The sequence below is a fragment of the Labrus mixtus genome, chromosome 2 (assembly GCF_963584025.1).
Source record: "Labrus mixtus chromosome 2, fLabMix1.1, whole genome shotgun sequence".
In the NCBI taxonomy this organism is placed as follows: domain Eukaryota; kingdom Metazoa; phylum Chordata; class Actinopteri; order Labriformes; family Labridae; genus Labrus; species Labrus mixtus.
In genome coordinates this window covers 14,992,465-15,014,444 of record NC_083613.1, presented here as the reverse complement: position 1 = coordinate 15,014,444, position 21,980 = coordinate 14,992,465, and the positions used below count along the sequence as shown (strand labels likewise).

Genomic DNA, 21,980 nt, shown 5'->3' with positions numbered 1-21,980 from the left:
ATACTTAACCATTACAAAAAGGAGAACAAGTATCTCTCTGTAAGTTTAAAATCCCTCAATGTACTTTCAGTCAAATAAATAGATGCAGTTGTCATAAAGGAATATAATTATGTCAAGAAAATGTACTTTCTACAATAGTAATTAGTGTGATCTTTCTGAATTCACGTCAATTCAATCACATCAATTTGAATGTTCCTCATGATCAAAAAAGTATATCTATCTGATATAATCTATCACCAAATCACACTTTCTCACCTTTTCAATAACACTGCAAATAGTGATTTATAGTTAAATTGGTGGATTTATCTTCCGAAATAGAGCATTAATAAGCAAAATAAAATTAATGTGTATCAAAAAAAGAACAGCTGTTAGGATCTAAACCATAAAACAAAGCGATGTAGGCATATTTACCTCGCTGCATGGAGTTAAAAAAAGACTGCGATGAACTGTAATACACTCTCCTGTCCGGGAGGTGGCGATAAAGCAGAACAAAGCTGTTTGTTAACCGTCAATTAACCACAGAAGAAGAAGAACAAGAAAAGAAGAAGAAGAAGAATGCGCATGTTGAGGAGCAAAAAGAGACGATTGAAAGGTGACATTATTTGCTTTCATTCTGTATTAATGTATCTGTGTTAGATTAATTGTTTCTCGTAGTTTACAGGTGTTAACGCTTTCATTTTAACATTTTTAATACGCTTACGGCTGCTATGGTGTCACTCTTTGCCCTCTCTTACCTCCTCATTTGAAGGACGACAGAAAGAGTGACATTCTTGAAAAAGCCACGTATAGGTATTAATATCTATAAACACATGACCGATCTATTTCTATAAGTTGTGTACCTCACGAAGTTACTGAATATGAGCACAGCGAGGATATGGACTGCGGTCAAGCCAGCCGCTCCTCGAGTTTACATGGTGAAGTGAGCCGCCCCTAAATTTTAAGTGCCCACGTATTCTGATCTTTATGGTAAATGCTCCGGACTGCAGAGTGAGCAGGAGTAACAGACAGAGAGAGCGATTTTGACCCGTTATTAATCTCCTTTTCCAGACAAAAATAAAATCTTCCATAAGTAGAAAATGATTCTGATATGGTTGGACTTAGTACGTCCTAGACTACGTGCACAAGTAATATGAAGTACTTTTACTGTGTACTTTTTGAAAAATCCATTGACAAAGTCCTTTATAAATCACTATAATGAGTCTTTTTTATGGGACGTAGTAAGTCCAACTATATCAGAATCATTTTCTACTTATGGAAGAATTATTTTTTACAAGACATCAAAGTCAGAAAAAAGACTCATTATAGTGATTTATAAGGGACTTTGACAGTGGATTTCTCAAAAAGTACACAGTAAAAGTACTTCATATTACTTGCGCACGTAGTCTAGGAAGTACTAAGTCCACCCATATCAGAATCATTGTCTACTTATGGAAGAACATATATTTTTATATTTTTTTCCCAGGAAAACACCTTATTTTGAAAAACGGAAGTTATCGCAGACTCGCAGTATTATTCTCAAACTAATTTCACCGACCTCCGAAGCTATTTCCTGAACAGTATTTTGTTTGCTCCCGTTTCATACACGTATATCTCATAGTCAGTTTTATGGTAAGACCTAGGCATTTAGCACTTCACTTCATCGCTCTCTCTCTCTGCTCGCTCTGGAGTCCGGAGCATTTACCATAAAGATCAGAATACGTGGGAACTTAAAATTTAGGGGCGGCTCACTTCACCATGTAAAAGCGAGGAGCGGCTGGCTTGACCGCAGTGGATATGGGCTGGTTAAAGCCAGAATGATGCAGGCAGGTGTTATATCGAGAAATGCATCCCTGCCAATAATTGCATGCACCTCGCGGAAGTGTTAGAATGTAAATATGACCTGCAAACAGTGTTAGACTCTGAAGTGTTTGTAGAGTAAATGAAGGGTGCATATTAAATACAGCAGTGTAGAAATTGTTTCTGCCATAATTTGCATTATCCTGCAAGGTGCATGCAATTCTCGACAGGCATGCATTTTTCGGTATAACACCGGTGTTACGGTTTACACGGTGACCGTGTTAACACTTTCAGCCGAATCCCCTGAATGGCGTTTTTAGTAATTTGGAGGCCACAGGCAAAGAGAAATATGAGGCATCAACATAAGGCTGCAAGTGTTGGGGAAGGAAAGCAATCAATCAGTCAGACTTGTAATTGTCCTGTTGTGAGTTTTCTTTGTTATTCACTCTTCTAGAGTTGTTAGTGTGTCAAAAAGAACATTGTATAAATTATAAAGAGTTGTTTCTGTCTGTGCAGGAAGGAAGCAAAGATGAGGGTTTCCACGAGTCACCTGCAGCAGCTCACCATCTTCACCACCCTGCTGACCGGAGGAGGGATGGGCACCATGTACTACCTTCAGCAGAGTGAGTACAGGTGCTTATACTATGAAGCGAGTTCAACACACCCAGGGTATCTGTCAGGTTACCTGGAATTACTAACCCTGACTTTAAAGATCACGTTAAACAATCCCACCGAGTCTGCTGTCAGCGGATCGTTATATTTAACAAACTCTATCGAAGCAAACTATCGAACTGTTGAAAATTATGACAAACTTTAAACGCATAGATGCCACTATAGATTAAAATCCAACAGCTGCAGAAACAAATGCAGGAAGAACAACTGTCAGATAGAAGAAAAATCCCCAGATGTGTAAATTCAAATTAAGGTTCATGATATCACTTTCCCATCGTTACTTCACCGTTGAACCGACAAGAATGACTAATTTCTTCCCTTCTTAAAGAATTTATTGCTCTGATTTTTTTGTCTTGTAGAGTGTATGACGGTTTTTGATGTAATATTTCAGCGGCATGGAACCAATACAAATGACAATGCAAAGTGATAAGTATGCATCCTTTTTAAGGCTTGTCAAACAAACAATTTTTAATCGATGGATTTCATTAGTTAATCTTTATTTATTGCTTCTTTGAAATTTCATTATTTTGTATTTAAAACGTTTTTAATAGGCTTTTATTTTGAATTATTTTACTCACTTCAGACTGAGGGTACTTTACTTCCTGTTTGAATACAAACCTGCATTAATTAAAAAATAAATAAATAAGGACATTCGGGTAGATTAGAAGGTTATGACATTAACTTAACTATGGAAAAAGGTGGATTTATTTCAGACCAAAAGTGGAGAAAATATTCCGCTCATGTTGTTCCAGTGAGTTTGGGTACAGGATCACTAAGGGGAGTTCACATCAAAAGAAAAATAAATATTCACACCAGGGATCGTCACCAATTACACATCATTTCTTGGTTAATAAAATCCCCCGGTTGAGATTTTTTTGATGGAGACCAACTAGTGTCTTTGTGTCGCAGCAAAAGTTCATCTGTTTCTGGTGAACCTCAGTTTAACTGTAAATAGTAAATTTCAGAAAGGCTTCACTCAGGCTTACTTCAGCAGCATTTTGCCATGAAATAAACTTAACGTTTGCAGAAATAACAACACCATGATGCAGATTTGTGAAAAGTAAAAAGTCAAGCTTTGTCAGGTCTGTCATCAAGAGGAGAAGAAAACTTGTGAAACTTTTCTTGAATGGAGGTCGGAGTTCTCCTTTCTGATGACTTCAGGGTAGTCAGGAACTCTCAAAGTGTGTCAAACTCATTTGTTGATTTACTTTTTAAAAATCTTGAGCTCATGCTTTTGACACATATTTAGCCTCACTTGTTGCACATTCAAGCATGTGTGAAAATGCATCGCTCAAAGACTTCACCTTGCGTATGTTCTGAAGACATAGCTCTGAGCTCTGTGTGAAGGTTTGAAAAAGTTCTGCCTGCAGGTTTCCACACTACTGATGAGACATCGAGTCGGCTCACGTTTTTTTCCTCAACCAACACTTGAAACGCTCTCTGTCATAAATGTTAATTTAAAATTTTTGTACTTCTCTGTCCACTTTGTATTAGAGAGATTCAGTGAGTCGGACTATCACCAAATGGCTCTACAGAAATTAGAAGATTGTCCGGTTGCCATGGAGAGCCTGGGGGCCCCGCCTTTAAAAGTCCACAACATCCATCTAACTGACAGACATAACCGAGTAGACCTGCACGCTTCACAGGTACTGTGGTTCATAAAGTCAGCTTAGTATTATTTGTGTGTTATATTTAAGCATTAACCAGCCCTTCATTGGTGTCCCTGTGTGTCTCATTGCAAGTGGGTTTTTTTTGGCTCCCTTGTCCTTGTAATTTCTTTTAAGACGTCTGAGTTTGATCATTGCTGCATTAATCCCAGGTTAACTTTTAGCTTTACCTTGGTGTTTTTCCATTCAGTAACTGAGCTACAGTAATGTCAGAGATCTCTTTCAAAGCAGACAAAATGTCAATTTGTGCCAACAAAAGTTAAGAGTTTGTTCCAATTGAAAAAACCTTAAAGACACTGGAGAGTTTCAAGTCGGCGACAATATGGCACCAGCAGGATGGTATTTAATGAGGGGCTGTATCCAGTGTTAATGTTCACACCATTTTCTAATTTAGTCATAGTTATAGTCTCCTGACGAAAATGAACAAAATCAGACGCAAGCTTTTATTTTGATTATTAGAAGCTCACTTATGCTGCATTCAGGTGCTGCTCGGATGGTCCAAGTTTCCGAGTTGGGAAGTCGTTCTTCCGACTTCAGTGTGTTCACGTGATTTCAGTTCGGAAAGTTGGAATGTTGTACAAACAAGTGTTGATGCTACAAAGAAGATCAGTGAAATGTGACTGTTAAAAGTCATATTTGATTTAAAAAAGAGTTAATGTGCAATACGTGAATTAATAAAAAGTATGTTAACATTAACAAAAAATATTTTGACCCCCATTTGATGACGATTCTGACGTAAAGTCAGGAAGTCGGGCACCTCATTCTTTTCTGAGTTTCCGAGTTGTTGGTCCGACTTCAGGAGGTGTTCATGTGCATTTTACAACTCGGAATCTCTTTTTCCCGATGTTTCCGACATCACATGAATGCAGCAGAAGCTCCAGGGGGCGGGGCTTCACGGACCTGCAGGCGAGAGGCGAGAGGCTGCACATTGTTGCACTCACCACACACGCACACCTTTGATGAAGTCTGCTATGGTTTACAATGATTTTAGAACAGCTGAGGGGGTTTAACGCTTCTTTATCAATCCTCACTTGAAATGTAGTTTTCGTTTCGTCACATTGTCGTCAATTAGATGATGAAGTTATATTATTTATCAAATCGTCAAATAGCAGAGTTTCTTCTCTAACGTCATAGTTGACTAATTTAAAAAGACCTTTGTCAACGAATATTTTCGTCATTTATTTAATTGACGAGATTAACACTGGCTGTATCACAAGCTATTTTATACCTTTATGCGCATTTTAGTTACGCTGCTATCACGACTCCCTGCTCCAGCTATGATGGAAAAGTACAACACTGCACTTTTATAAAACTCCCTGATGGCTCAGTTGACCTTGCAAGAGTTCTGTAAAATCAGGTTTATAGGACACTTTATACTTGTTTTTATTTTGGGGCTTTTTAAACATTTATTGAGAGCCAGGAGAGTGAATAGAGTCAGATATTGGGGAGAGAGTGGGGAATTGATATGTGGAAAAGGAGCCACAGGCCGGATTCGAACCCTGGCTACAGGCTTCGAGGACTTATAGACTATGTACATGGGGAGCCTGCACTAACCAATAGGCTACCGGTGCCCCCCAGCCCTAAGTTATTAGTAATATTTCAGTTTCTACCCCCCTCAAACACATATGAAGGCTTCTAAATGAGTGAGAATAAGAGTGCTTCAAGTCATTTAAAAAAACATTTTTTTAACATTACGAATCTCCTAAGCAGCTCCGCAGAGTGCATTTCTAACAAACACCTGCACATTTACACGTCTTTTGTAAGCTTGATGTTGATTAATGTTGCAGCTCGTGCGCCACATCACCATGGTGTCTTCACCTTTAACAATCGGCCCAAGCACTTGTACACGTACATTTTGGTGTGGTTTGTGTTGCAGATAAAGATTCCTGTGACCGGGTCCAAAAACGGAGGTTATCTGTACACTTCTTCAATCAGAGATTCTGACACCAACAGGTGAGTACTTTCTGAATTCTTAAGGGTTTAGTGCAATGTATTCTTAAACATAAGTGTCAAATCTGTAGAGAATATTCTGAGTCAGGTACAGCCCAAGACTCAAGCTTGCAGATTCATGTTATTTTAAAATGAGTATTTTACATTATGAAATCTGTGAACAAGTCTTCAACAATTCATCCACACGTATTTAAAGAAATTCCATCACACACAAAACAAACTGCACTGTGGACACAATCTGAACAATTAAGCCATCTCCAGAGACTAGCAGCTGTAGCACTTAATTAAGAATCTTTCATACCATATCTATCAGGTTCATGTCTATATGCAAAATGAACTGTTACCACATCAGTTCAGTATGTGGGGATACATTTGATCTGCCAATACAACTTCTAGAAACCCATGCAGGTAAGAAATGTGAGGGTAATGAGAAGACTTGGGATATGTTGTACTCTAACAGACTCGACTCCAATTTCTATCTGACACACTTTATTTTGAAGGTACATGTAAATATGACATTGTAAGAATAGAATTTGCAGAGCTCTCCGACATCCTGTCTGACCTGTCTGACCTGTCTGTCCCTCCTGCAGGTGGAGACTGAAACAGGCAGTTCTGAGGCTCCGAGAAGGACAGACCATCGACCTGCTGAGTCCTCCATCAGCTGCAGACGACACACAGGGCCTGGACACAGGCCACTGGCAATGACTGAATCTAAAAAGGACACTCAGTACGATTACATGCAGTTAGAAGAAAATGATTTATTTTGTATTTTTGTATTACTTTTGAAATTGTAATAAAATTTCTCTAAGTTACACTAACACACCTAGATCCCGCTTTTGGGGGTTGATACTCTACATGTAAACACCTCATTAGGACCCAAACTAGACTATTCATTCTGAGCATGCTCCTCAGTTCCTGCGCCAGGCTTTGATCTAAAAGTCTTGCAGCATAAATGCTTAACACAGCAAATGTCACCTTTTCATCAATCCATCAATCAATCAATCTTTATTTGTATAGCGTCAATTCATAATAAGTGTTATCTCGATACACTTTACAAAAAGCAGGTAAAACACCATCTGTCTTCGGATATCACCTTAAGTTGGGATAGCGTGCTCACATTTGAACCATAAAGTGTGGAGTATATAGGAAATGTACAGATGTGTAGACTTGTGCGTGTAAACGTACCGAGTGAGAGAAGAAGACATCCTGTGTTGAGGTCTAATTCACCTCATGATGCAGGTGTATATACTAAAGGACATTTCTTTGACCTCTGCAGCATTTTGGAGTGTGAGCAGGTACTCATGATGCTCCTTTTACAAACACTCATCTGAATTGTCTATTAAATTATTTGATTCTGACTGTTTCGTTATTTATGTTTTTAATTAATTCAAGGTGTGATGTTTGACATTATGCGACAATTAGTAGACGGAGTTTCAACTTTTATCATTCAATGTTTGTGCCCTCTTTGATAATTGAAGTGCTGATGAATCTTTTTGAATCATTGGGGCTTTAAACTCAACGTGACATCTGGTGGTTTCTAAAGCTTTTAATGCCGGTCTGTATACTATCCCATTAAAACTGCTGCATTGCTATTGTTAATATTTAGCTCTAAGCTTGCCGGCAAAACAAGTGACCTTTAGACATCTACATTATGTCTGATGAACTGTGTGTTTAAAAGAGGCACAGAGGGTTTCTTTGAGACTTTGACCACATCCTCTTTCCTGGTGACCAAGATAGTCACCACTTCCAAAAAGAAAGTATGTTTCCTCCTCCTAAAGCACAACACATAGCCTACAAAGATAAGCAACTGAGTTCTTTGAGCTTGTGGTAGTGAACATAATGTAGAAATGAGTCTAAATTGGCCTACAGAGATATGTTTTTATTATGGTATTGTGGTGGTATTTCTTGTTGCAGGCTACTTTTTGCTCAGTCATTATTGGAAATCTGTACAACCAAAGTTTGAGACAAAGCATGGCTCCAAAATCAATTTCTATAAACAGATGGCTGCTGGCTGCGAATGAATCTACTTACGGGTACAAATGAAGTAACCTGAACCTGACTATTGACAAGACAGCTGGTCTGACCTTTGTTTCATCATGAAGTAGGCTAGGCTTACAAAGTTGTTTAATAAAGTGTCTTTTTTTTTTTTAAATCTACTTTAAATGCCTGTTCATTTTGTTGCAAAAGTTTGTTCAACAGCGCCTCTTCTTCCTTTTGCTCCTGTAGTCTTGAAACTGCAAGACATGTTGCCATGGAAACATGATGTACCGTAAAGATCCACTCTAAACCCATAAAGCAGCTCAACCAATCAGAGCCGTGGGACGACACAGTGAATTTACATACTGGCCGTATACGTCGCCCCTCCCATCTGAAAAGCCTGTGAACGACGCATGAATTCCTGAACCAGCGAGATCAAAGACACCAAACCATAACCCTGAAATACCTATCTGTGAGAAACTACCCTGTCCTCCAGAAAACCATAACAGAATTTAGCACAACATTTAACACCCCCATGTCATACATCCTGCGACTGAATCAAGATCACCAGCAAAGTAACCCTCCATAACCAAGTAGACCAATGTCACATGATGCACACACACAGATAAATGACAATACATAAACTGTAGATTTTTTGGTTGTGTTTCGGTGCATTGGTCTGCATGTTCCCTGCCACCCCCAACCTTCAGATAGCTAAGGGCACACGCCCTGAGCTATCCCTATCACTATGAGCCTGGTGGGATAGCTCAGGGCCCTTAGCTATCCCACCAGGCTCATAGTCCATTTTTAGACTTCTACTGGATTAATTCCAGATTTTTCTGAATTGAGGTGACTCATGGATATCCACATGAAGATGAGTTTGGTGAAATCATGAAAATTACATGACATCCACAGTAATAAATGTTTTAATTTTTAAAATTATACATGAGAAAGTTTGTGTTAAAGCATGCAATTTCATCGACAGTCCACTCCCATTTTTACTGGGGAAGCATGTTTACATCCTGGTACACACCAAAAAAAAGGTTAAAAACAAATGTTACCTGCTTCCATGACAAAGACAGACTGTTATGTTCAGATTGATTTATTTGAAAATCAATTTAGTATCTTCACATTCTCTTTAGACTTTCAAGATACAGCTTTCATTTGAAACACCTTACATAAACAGTGCATCAGACACAAACATTAATGACTGTACTCTGGTAGGAGTGCACTTGATTTCTACCATCAGCCAGTCTTTAGACAGCTCGATGCTGCATGCAGCCTCAACTTTGTTCACAAGTTCATACATCCAGGTGTTTCAGAAAAATTGGTCCTAATAGATCATAAGGAGTCTCCTGTGAATATTGTCTAGGTAGTGACAAACACGCAGTCAAAATCATTATCTGCGTAACATCATATTAACGCAACAGTTTTACAGTACGACACTGAAGCGGAACATTTACTCTTCAGACCAAGTGGGTGGCTCTTAAAAGAGCCGTTGGGTTTGCTTGGCAGAGAAGCGGGTTTACTTGGAGCTGGTGTACTTTGTGACAGCCTTGGTGCCCTCAGACACGGCGTGCTTAGCCAGCTCTCCGGGTAGCAGCAGACGGACAGCAGTCTGGATCTCCCTGGAGGTGATGGTGGAGCGCTTGTTGTAGTGAGCCAGACGGGAAGCCTCCCCGGCGATACGCTCAAAGATATCACTCACGAAGGAGTTCATGATGCCCATAGCCTTGGAGGAGATCCCGGTGTCGGGGTGAACCTGCTTCAGGACCTTGTACACGTAGATGGCATAGCTCTCCTTCCTGGTCTTTCTCCTCTTCTTGCCGGTCTTGCTAACGGTCTTGGAGACGGCTTTCTTCGAGCCCTTTTTGGGGGCGGATTTTGCTGGTTCAGGCATGATGATGCGGAACTGCAACCTACGCTGAGCGAGCTCCTGTTCTTATATAGTCTGTATGCAAATACTACTGTGTTGTCTCTCGCCTGTGATTGGTTGACATGCTGACATATGGTTTCCTGTTTCTATGGTAATCTGCCTTCGTCTAAACTGGTTTACAGATATAATCTGAGAGAAAACGTCCAAAATGAAAGTGTAAATTTACACCTTAAGTCTACACCTTAAAACTGTTACAAATTAACCACAAAACCGACGCCCCCTCCCATACATAGGCCTATATATTAACCCGAAAAAAGATTTAAGAATACCCCTAGATGAGTCAAAATATTTTTAGCAATGTTTAAAAAGAAGAAAATTATCAATAAACAGACATTAAATAACAGTCAGTGCAAACATTGAAGGTGCGATTTAAATAATTGTGAGGTTAGCATTAAAGTGTCCAACCAGAGGCTGACTCTTGGGACAGCTGTGCAGATGGGAAATGGAAAACGGAAGATTTAGTCCAAGAGTCACTGTGTGCTTTCCCCCTGCCATAAACGTGAGGTGTTGTACAGACGTATGGCCAGGGGAAGAGTTCTTGAGCCTGTCTGTGGAACAGGATTGTGACAGCAGTCTGCCACTGAACACACTCCTCTGCCAGGTGAAGGTGCTGTGCAGAGGGTGGTGGGTGTTGTCCATGATGGAGAGCATTCTGTTTCATATTCCTTTAATACAATTAGTTAATTGACTTAGCGCCTTCCATTTGACTGTCGCAAAAAAATTGTCAATTCAGGACCTTCATTTTAAACTAATTTTGAAAAATACTAAGTGAATGTCCCCCGTTTCTCTGCTGGTCTCTGCACCTCTTAGTAGAATTGAACCAGCAGACACAAAGGTGTGGAGCATTTCTCTTCAGAATAGGATTTTAGCATCCTTACACCTGTAATGGGAAGGTTGTGTGCTGGTCTTTATTGTAATTAGTGATGTGTCGTTCGTAAACGATTCGTTCAAAAAGACCAAATGTTATGGGTGAACAAACTGAACTGAATCACTTACTGAAAAGAGTCATTTTAAAGGGGTCATATAATGCCTTTTCTGGTTTTATATGCTCTTTAGTGTGTTTTCCAAGTGTCCTGTGCATGTTTAGGCACATCTATTTGCAAAAATTCAAAGTCTGCGGCAAGAGCGTCCAACATATCACCCGTAAGCAAAATGTTTAACTGAGGTACAAGCACGTGGTGACCAAGGCACTTGTTAAGTTAAAGCCCACTTTTCTACTTATTTCTTATTTTATTTTTTATTTTTTCTCTCCACTTGTCCCAGTCACAAATCACCTAATTTAACAACACACACATTTTATCTCACTCTCACACACACACAGCAATACTCAGCGAATCACACACACACACCTACATGTATCTCTATCTTTGTGAGGACCCCATCTTTCTGCTTCTTTATGTGGGCCACCACTTCCACTGGTGCTAGAATGGTGCAAAAATATTTTTACCATTAGGTGGGAGTAGAGAGTGGGAAAGTCACTTCAGATTTAAGAACACGCCAACTTAAAAAAAATATTTTACTTCTATACTTGTGTGGCTAAGTAGAACAGGGGTCTCTTATATATATATATTCTACTTTTTTGTAGTACTTCAATGTGAAGTGGCCCTCCCACATTGATGAAGTGCATTTTCTTAAGTACTGTACTAAAGTACAATTTTGAGGAACTTGTTCTTTTCTCAAGTATTTCAGTTGTCTGCTACTTTGCTATGCCCACTCCACTTCATTTATTTGACAGCATTACTTATAGTTATGTGGCAGAGTAAATATTGCATCGGAACCAAAGTATTGCACTCTGTTAACATTAAAGTGAGTGATAGGATGTTTGTTTTCTTACAGCATTTGTCTGCAACAAATGTAAGAAATATTTTACCCTCCTACAGATAGAAATTATATTATTGGTCAACTTGTAGTCAGCAAACTTCAGCCTTGTATCCTCTTTTATGCAAAGATCAAAACAGCACTCTCACCGACATTACATTAATATGAGAATGTAAGAGAGAAATAAAGAAATTATTCAAAAATCCCAATGACTGAATGACTAAATAAAAAACCAATCACTGTTATAATGGCAGAATTACTGTATTTCTGATGAAATTGAAACAGTAACTTAATACTAATACAGCAGCTGTTTTACATATCAGTTCCACAGTATTTAAAAAAAAAACACTGACAAGCTTTGTTAAAGGAATATAAGAATGATTTATTTTAGAGTGGATCAAAACTGCTACAGGAAGTCCATAAACATATATAACTGTATATATTTTAGCATAGTTTTATGAGGTACTATCAATGGTAAGTTTATTACCCATAGAAATGTTGGTCATCTCATACTCTATAACGAGAAACTAGACAGAATACCAGCACATATGCTAGGCTATACATGCTCAAAGACAGGTGCAGTTTCTCCACATAATTTAGCAAATTTGTAGGACAAAATGATCCAAAAACAATGTTGGCTTGAATGTAGATGTATAGTAAAAATTGACAACATTATACTTTTCCTTAAAAGCCTGTTTCTGTCAGTACTATTTCACAGATGCACTGCATGCTGCAGACTGATCAGCTGTTAGGTCTTCTGCAGGAAAAGTGATAAAAACATACAGCCTAACACAAAATGATACCTCTGTAAACCAGAACAAGGACAAATAACAAGACTGAGTGGGCCAACAGGGAGACAGCAGAAATTTTCTAAATCCCATGTGTAACCAGGTTAAAAAAAAAAAAAAAATTATTTGAAACTTCACCAAATCCTGATAAACATTGAATAAATATTCGTTTCAACATGTTTAATGTGTGTTTTGTGGCTCACTGAAGTTCAACTGTTAATACCTGTACTGTCACTTTAAGAGGTCGCAGTGTGCGTGACGTCATGTGTTGTGCTTCTCTCAGTCCGCGCTAAACTCACTGAGAGAAGGTAAGGACAGTTTGCTCTGCTCATGGTTTAGCACTATTTCTTGTTATAGACAATGTAAACTGCAGCAGTTTGCAATTGGAGGTTACTCTTTAAGTTGGTGAACATGCAGAAGAGTTGTGTTTTAAATGTAGACTTGTAAATGAACTTTCTGAAGTTTATTAGCAGACACATGTTTCCAAGTGCTACAGGGTTTCCCTTGTGTTTATCTGCTAACAGGGGACTGGAGACCCGCGTGTGTGAGAGAGACTGCATGTTACTGAGACTTTTGTATTTCTTTTTGACTTGTGCAGGTATGTGCATTTTATGTGTGTTTTATATGTTCACTGTTTGCATAAATAATTATGCTGGTTGTAATTCATGTGCTGCAAATGCATTTAGCATTGAAATAATTTAATTTCATTTAGTGTTACATTTTATTTAAAGACATTAATGCTGTTTAAAACAGAATTTGACCTTTGTTAAAAATGCATTATTTGCATGTATAAATTAAAAAGCAGTCCGCGCTAAGCTCACTGAGAGAAGGGGACTGGAGACCCGCGTGTGTGAGAGAGACTGCATGTTACTGAGACTTTTGTATTTCTTTTTGACTTGTGCAGATGCAGCAGCCAGCACGGTTCACAATAAATGAGAAACCAGTAGCAGATCGTGGTCCGAGTATTTCTTCTTTCAACGCAACACCAGAACACAACGCAGATATCACGACCAGTAACAGATGTGCATCCAGTGAAGTTTAGAACTTCAGCAGGACAGGCACACCCGTTACACATGGAAAGCCTGAATCGGACCAAACAGCTGATCGGCCTGCTGCGTGCAGTGCATTTGTGAAATAGCACTAAAACAAACAGGCTTATTTTGTCCTAAAAATTTGCTTAATTACGAGGAGAAACGGCACCTGTCTTTGGCAATGTACTGTAGCCTAGCATGTGTGCCGGTATTCTCTCTAGTTTCTCATTAAAGAGGATGAGATGACCTACATTTATGTGGGTAATAAACTTACCATTGATACTACCTAAAAACGACACACAGTCAGTCAGTCCAATAGGAAACAATAGAATCAGATGGATTTTGTTGCTGACGCTCGCTCGCCTATTTTTTCTGTAGAACTCCAAGGCCTTGTACTGCATTTATTTTGGGGGGAGTTGTGGATCCACGCCTGAAACAGAAATCAGCAAATAAAACAAATGTATTTAAAAATTATGCACATCTCCTTAAGTTATGGATGGATGTTTTATTTTTCTGCTTTTTATGGAGGCAGCTGTGAAGACATAGGAACATAGTGACATATCTGATTAGAAATTGCTTCAGTATTTTGGTGTTTCTGGACAACAACTAATAATTAAATTTATCAGGTGACCCTTCCTGTAATGTGTTGTAAAATACACTTTGTTTGCTGGAAACGTGGTGATAATTAAATGTATGTAGATCGGGGTCATCTGATTTTTAAACTAAAAATTTATGATTTCTAGCACTCAATGTTTATACATTAAAAAAAGCAGCACTCATCACATCCCATCTGAAAGCTCCTATATGCAGAGCTGCAGACTGGGGTCTGTGTGATCAATGACCACATGTTCCATGCAGTATGATGCTTAACATGCACAGAAAGTTACCATGACTCCATGTTGCTGTTCATGACCTGTTTTTATTTATATTTTAATTCCTAAAACTGCTACGCGCATGAGAGAGAGAGAGAGAAAGAGCATGCGTGCAGTGTGTACGCTACACACCGCACTGCTTGGATTTGTAAACTGTGCTTGAGCCCTCGGCCTAGGCTCTATGTTTTAAAAAGATTCACTCTCTGTGGGGAGGCAAGATGCAGCAAAACCAAGAGAGAACAGAATAACATTAGCTTCAGAGAGAGAGAGAGGTTCATCCCTCTTATAAATGCACCACCTTGCTCACGTCTAAACTGAAGCCACTCATGGCTTCATTTCAATAATATTCATGTACAGCTGCGTGCTGCTGATGCTGTGCTGCACTCTGAGTAATAACAGAATATCGCGTGGAACTTTTTGAAACACAAGACGTACTCCCGGTGTTTGTGTCTGTGCACATGTGTGGAGAAAAAGAGGACAGACGGGGATGGAAGTAAAATGAGCAGTTTAGAGTTGTTTTTATGAGAAAACTGAATAAATTTACAGAAAAACAAACATATTTAATATCGATACAAACCTTCCCGCTCGATCTTTTCTGTGCTACATTGATGCGTCATGTTTCAACATCCTGTAGATATCGAAGCCTTGTGTATCTGCAGCAGAGGGCACCAGACTGACGGAGCTGAGACGCAGCGCAGCGGAGAGAGAGGAAGCTCACACACATTGAATAAAGTGAAAACCTATCAGCTCTGCTGTCAGAACGGAGCAGAGACGGACCGAACACACATCTGGTGGAAGTTGGCCGTAAGGTGTTGTGGCCCGGTGTTTCTGACACCCATACTCAATGCTTAAATATGCATTATAGATTTTTTTATCCCGTAAAATACAAAGTCTAAACAGAATAAGTTTATATCGTTGTGCTTATTTAACCAACTGCCTGAGAGATAACAAATACACTCCTATTGACCTAATTAATGTCACTAACAATATATGAGACTTCTTTGTTATTCAGCTTTATCAACATATTTTGTCTAATTTTTCCTGAAAATGCTCAGCTAACAGTGTAATACAAGGCAGTAATTTGATGAATCATCAATAATGAGATCAAATTTTGAAGATGTTGTGGATGTTTTTAAGTGTATATGGGTTTAAACAGTCCTGGAAGTTTTTGGTACAAGGAACAGGCAGCGGATTCACTCTCCTGATGAAAGAAGAAAATACTGATTAAAATGAAACAGTGTTCAATAAGAAGGAAAATAATGACAGAGGAGGAAACATTATTGCATGAGACATTGATCCAAGAAACACATGATTGTCGCCTGGGCTTTTGTAGTACAAGTAACTATAGCAGTCTATGATGTCCTTGATACTTACAATTGCTCATTGAATTTTTAATCACATCAAGGAGGTGATTTACAATGCAGAACAAGGTGAGTCGCTGCAATAAACAACGTACAGTACTAATGTAAATACAATAAAAATGTATTGTACAAAACACATTTGTGGCCAATAATCATATTGTAATCAAGCCAAACTTTGTGAAGCCACAAGTAAGATATATATTTTTGGATTAGGGAAATATGCTGGTAGCACCAGTCAGTGAAATTGGAAGAGGCTAACGTATTTTTCAACACAATAACAGTGAGTGTTTTTATGATAAAAAGACTTGATACAAACATAAGGTGTGTGTTACTGTTGCTATGTTCTTGTTGTAAGTTATCATGGTATTCTGCAGCACACGGTGTCTGCTTCTGTAAGCATTAAGCTGCAGTTTCCACACTTAGCCTACACCTGAACAATGCAATGAAGCTACCTGATGAGCATATAATACACACACATTACATCTGAAAAGGCTGCAGAATAAATACCTACAACACTGAAACGTCGTGCTCATGCCTCCGTGGCAAAGGTTGTTGTGTTTGTTCCTCCTCTCCGTTGTCAGGTTGGTGAAGTTGAAAACCGGCCATTGCTGTTTGTATACCGGTGTTTTTGCTTCCCTCGGAGAAAAAGTAGCTGCATTCCCAATATGGTAAAAGGGGCGTGGCATTTCCGAGAACCATGAGTCGGGTATGGCTGCATCCTGGCGCTCTCTAGTCTGTGTGCTCTCGTCTCATTCGGTCTGGAAGAAGAAGTTTACGAACTTGCGCATTAATTAATATTTACAGTCTATGATTAATTCAAACATTACCACCGCGCCAAAAGAAGATAAGAGTGTAGAAGACGGTGAAGAAGATGGAGTCACGCGCCCGAGGTTTACAAGAAGCTCAAATGAATGTATGAATGTATGAATGAAAAGACGTTCAAATTAGTCACGCAGAGGGCAGAGTTAGGGCGCGGTCACACTGGCAATCTGTACCGTGCCCAAGCATGCTTCAACGCAACACTTCCTTCGGTTTGGCACACTTCGGAGAGGTGTGCTTCGGCACGGTACACTTCATGCACGTGCACAAGCACGCGGGTACACAACGCTGACAGCCTCCATTATGGAGAAATCCAGAGTTTCATGGCTATATCTGACTAACATGACACAATATAAGACACAAAGTAGCTGTAATGTTCTGTGTTATTCTCCGATGTGCGGCCGCGGACTCGCCTGCGCGTCTATTTTTCTCTCTCTCTCTCATCCGCCTGTTTGTAAACTGAGCACGCTTCATAATAACATAAAGCGTGCATGTGTTGGTATTACGACGTTATGTAGGAGGTAATCGTGCGGTACGGTTAGTCCTGGCCAGCGTGGGAATGGCGCAGCGGGGGGGCAATCGTGCTTGAGTACAGCACGGTACAGATGAGCAGTGTGACCGCGCCTTTACAGCGCCGTATTTTCAACAGCTGAACCGACGCTGCTGATTGTGTTTAGAACTCAAAACGCACATATACATATAGAATGGCAAAATTGCTTATTTTTTTTATTTAGTCTTGAATGTATAAGTAAGACGGAGGACTAGGGCCACGTTTTTTTTAAGAGAGGAGAGCACACAGACGAGAGAGCGCCAGGATGCAGCCATACAGTTTTAGAAATGATGGATGATGATTCTACGAGATGACGGTGTTGGGGAGGAGGGGCGCACGAAACATCAGCATGACGAGACTAAGGGAGAGAAAGAATCGTATTTAAAAGGGGAGCAGAACGATGATAGGTTGAAAATAAGGGCGGAACACCATGCCATTGGTTGGGTGAGTGCCGCTGACGAGACAGCGGATTAACCAATGACAGCTCAAGAATCACAGCGGAAACGAGAATAAGGGTGCAAAAAAGATGAAGACCCAATTGTGAAGGCAGTTTTGTAGTCTTCCTTACTGAATTTACGCTAGAGCTTCATTCCAGTTAACCTCCACAAATGTATGTGCTGATATATTTATTCTATCAGTGCACTTATCATTCAGCCTCAAAACTAGTCACAGATTCTCTTCACAAACCTGTCTACTGTATTTATGTACCAATATAAACGTTTGGGTAACTGTTATGTTACATTTAAGGATTGCTGCCCGATATATAAACATTTGTAACCTTACATACAATAGAGTTAAGCTTAATGGTTTAGTAGTTTACTTGCTAATGGATGATGACTCTTTTCTGATAAAGTGGGCGGCCCTTAAAAGGGCCTTTGGTTTTGGGGTTATCAGAGATGAACGTTTAACCTCCGAATCCGTACAGGGTGCGTCCCTGTCTCTTCAGAGCGTACACCACATCCATGGCGGTGACGGTCTTCCTCTTGGCGTGCTCGGTGTAGGTGACGGCATCACGGATCACGTTCTCCAGGAACACCTTCAACACACCGCGGGTCTCCTCGTAGATCAGACCGGAGATACGCTTCACACCACCACGGCGAGCCAGACGGCGGATAGCGGGCTTGGTGATTCCCTGGATGTTATCACGAAGGACTTTCCGGTGACGCTTGGCGCCTCCTTTACCGAGTCCTTTACCTCCCTTTCCTCTTCCAGACATCGTTATGAGTTGATGATTTAAAATCTAATATCAGCTGCTGGGAAATGCACATCAATATATATATCATCAGAGGACCTAAATGAAGACATGGCGCATGTTCTTCTTCTGTTAGTTAATTATTCACTAACTCTTCTTAGCTTTAGCGCCCCCGACTGGACGGCAGAATAAAGTGACTCAGACACAGCTTGAGTGAGCTCCACATCGTCCTGGAAGAAAATGTCTGTTACTCGTCTTTGCTGAAAGAGTCATGGAAAAAGTTAACAAAACCCAACCAAAAGTCTGACCATTAGCGAGGACAAGAACATTAAAAAAATTCAACTGTATTTGATAAATATATTTACAAAACATGGACACCCTTAGCGGTCATATCACAGACACACATTACTCCATACATCACTCATTTATTTCTGTAGCCTAATAAAGAGTAGGCCTACATTTCTGTTGCTTCTCATGATATTGACTCATGTAGGCCTATTGATTTATCCCAGCATAACAATGTAGGGTTTCCTATAACGCGTTAATGTCTTGAAATATCGAGAAAATAAATAAAATAATAACTCGTCATCATGTCAAAAAAAAGAAATCTTAGGACTTCAGTATACCAAAACATCTTAATTTGAGTCCTCATTTCAGGAGCAAACAAACAGGAAGCGATGCTGATCAATTTTACAAAAATGTCCTTATAGGTAAAACATAGTAGCTTATCGGCTTTTAACTTCACCAAGTTCAACACAACCGTAAACATGCAGAGAAGATTATGTTCTCTTTGTCTTATCACAAAGTTTTCTCATTTATTGTTTGAATTGTTTTCCTTTCCTTACATAAAGCAACCCTGTATTTTGATGTAGAAAATCTGATTAAAAGTGAATTTGTTGATGCAAATAAAAAAAATGAAAAAATAAAACTGCAAATTTCACCATTAAGAAAGGCCAAAACATTAATTCAGCTCCTGTTGTTGATTAGTTGAGTCATGTTCACAACACTGATAACCCTTTGTGTCCAGGCCAAATGGCTTGAATGTTACATCCACAGCTTCCCTTTCAGGCCATTGAACCTCTCCCGAACAGAAGTTCAACGCCTAAAGGTGTAATAATGTTCTAAAGTTACACTGAACATCCTGTGGCCCCTCGTTCATTTTCATGAAATAACGAGAAGGTGAGATCTGTTACATAAGACACTGACCCACTACAGGGAAGAAAAAATGTGCAGTGGGAAAAAGATTTAACCTTATCCTTGATACTTAATCATGAACTGTTTCAAACTTCTTCCATGTTATCCCACTTCCAAAAAATGAAAAAGGACTTGTTAATGACTCATCCAGACATCTGTTGAATAATGGTCAATGTCTTCCGACTACTCAAAGCGCTTTTACTCTGCACGTCACACACTGATGGTAGCGGTCGCATTGTAGCATCAGTAGACTTCCCCCATCTCTAAAGCTTTATTGTTAGACTGATTATCTCAAGATCGGGTAGCGGTTCTAGAGAATATTTTGATTTAGAAAATGTGACTTCCCACCACAAAGTGAGTCATTCCAGTAATGGATCTGTGTTGATCAAAAACAGTGCAATGCGAAACATTTAATGATCACAGATGAATATTGTTTGAGACACGATTATGTAGGCTTATACTTTTCCTACATGCCTCAATATTGAAAGTGTAAGGTAAATCTCTTTAGTGTGAGATAAGTGGCTCTTAAAAGAGCCGTTGTGGATGTTGTTTAAGGAGCAGATAGTTTAAGCTCTCTCTCCGCGGATCCTTCTGGCCAGCTGGATGTCTTTGGGCATGATTGTGACCCTCTTGGCGTGGATGGCGCACAGGTTGGTGTCCTCGAAGAGACCGACCAGGTAAGCCTCACTAGCCTCCTGCAGAGCCATGACGGCGGAGCTCTGGAAACGCAGGTCGGTCTTGAAGTCCTGAGCGATCTCACGGACCAGACGCTGGAAGGGCAGCTTGCGGATGAGCAGCTCGGTGGATTTCTGGTAGCGACGGATCTCTCTGAGAGCCACGGTACCGGGCCTGTAACGATGAGGTTTCTTCACGCCGCCGGTGGCCGGGGCGCTCTTACGGGCAGCCTTGGTGGCCAGCTGCTTCCTGGGGGCTTTGCCTCCGGTGGACTTACGAGCGGTCTGCTTGGTTCTTGCCATCTTCTCTTCTTTCTGTGAGTGGAAGAAAAAGTGTAATGAAACCAGCGGAGACGAGCTGCTCTTAAAGCGGAGGAGCGGATGTGAAACTGTGACGCTGCTTCAGAGCTCTGGCCTCTGATTGGTGACTGGCTGCTCCTCGAGCTGGCACAGCGCTCAGCCCCGCCCGGGGGAGCGATGGTGCATTCAAATAGTGTCGGACACATCGGAGAAAAACGAGTTTCCGAGTTGTGAAATGCACATGAACAGTGGCGGTTCTAGATGTCAATGTCATAATCGTCATCACCTGGGGGGCAAAATATATTTTGTGAATGTTAACATACTTTTAATGAATTCACATATTTCACCTTACTTCACCAACTTTAACAGTTACATTTCACTGATCTTCTTCGTCGCATCAACGCATTTGTGCTGTTGTTACTACATTCCAATTTTCCAAACTGAAATCACAACTCCTAAATTTGAGTATGAAATAAAATGTATGGAAAACACTGATATTTTTATTGAATACATTAAGTCACTGCTAACCAAGATGCATTAATGACGTTGAATACAATAAACTCTTAGACCTACTGTGGAAGGCCTTTATGATGTATTGAACTTAAAGGATTCATATTAATAATTTATGTATGTTTTACAAAAAGCACACTAGATTTCTATATTCTGATATAATTTAAAACATACAGATGCATCTAAAAAAATTAGAAGAGGTCATATTATGCCCTTTTTGGGGTTTGTATATTTAATCTACATAAAATAGATTAAGCAATAGTTGAAAAACAAGTGAAGGCAAAACAGCTATGCCTTCCTAATAGGCTGCATGTTAATGAAAATTAAATGTATACAGTTCAGTTTATCAAAGGAATTAGCTATGTACAAAAGAGCATGGAGACTCTCCTATCTCCTCTGAAAAAATGACTTCACTAAGGTTCTGTCAGCATATCAAATGATGTTCACTCTGACATCTACTCAGAGTTGACATGGCAAAGCTTTAATTTAAAGTCAACAGCATTGACAGAAATCAGAAACGCGGCAAATAATCTTTAATCTTAATCTGTTTGATCATCATGCATATAACAAAGATCGAAACCAGTCATTGTCAAGAAAAGTGAGCTTCCATGTTCTCAGTTTGTTAAAAGCTTGAAGTGACGAGATAATCTGCCTCTAGCTGCTTCTGTCATCCATTCAGGTTCATCAAATATTAAGTTTGTCTCTTGTTAGCTCTCAGCAGCCAGCTCCTCATAACAGTTCTAGATGAATGTAAATGACTACAGAGCATTTGAGCTAAAGAAGATAGAAATGTTGAGATATAAATTGGTCATTTTCTCTGTGATGGGTTCACTCCTGTTTCTCATTATGTGTGTTTAATGCAGGAAAGTTGAGTTCAATTAGCTGTTCTCTAC

At 39.7% G+C, this 21,980-nt stretch overlaps 3 protein-coding genes across 3 annotated transcripts; 1 reads left to right on the top strand and 2 right to left on the bottom strand.

Annotated features, from left to right (window-relative positions):
• Positions 1-539: 539 nt before the first annotated feature.
• Positions 540-7,423, top strand: LOC132986066 (cytochrome c oxidase assembly factor 1 homolog). The gene is made up of 5 exons (XM_061052942.1): positions 540-592; positions 2,293-2,399; positions 3,943-4,094; positions 5,992-6,068; positions 6,656-7,423. Exons 2-5 carry the CDS (start codon positions 2,306-2,308, stop codon positions 6,768-6,770), a joined length of 438 nt encoding a protein of 145 aa, XP_060908925.1. The 5' UTR covers positions 540-592; positions 2,293-2,305; the 3' UTR covers positions 6,771-7,423.
• A 1,529-nt stretch (positions 7,424-8,952) lies between these two features.
• On the bottom strand, positions 8,953-9,968 carry LOC132986195 (histone H2B 1/2). The gene has a single exon (XM_061052951.1). The coding sequence runs from the start codon at positions 9,940-9,942 to the stop codon at positions 9,568-9,570; it is 375 nt and encodes a 124-aa protein (XP_060908934.1). The 5' UTR covers positions 9,943-9,968; the 3' UTR covers positions 8,953-9,567.
• An 8,102-nt stretch (positions 9,969-18,070) lies between these two features.
• On the bottom strand, positions 18,071-20,617 carry LOC132986286 (histone H3-like). The gene is made up of 2 exons (XM_061052957.1): positions 20,248-20,617; positions 18,071-18,457 (listed from the first exon to the last, which is right to left on the bottom strand). Exons 1-2 carry the CDS (start codon positions 20,578-20,580, stop codon positions 18,122-18,124), a joined length of 669 nt encoding a protein of 222 aa, XP_060908940.1. The 5' UTR covers positions 20,581-20,617; the 3' UTR covers positions 18,071-18,121.
• Between the last annotated feature and the right edge of the window lie 1,363 nt (positions 20,618-21,980).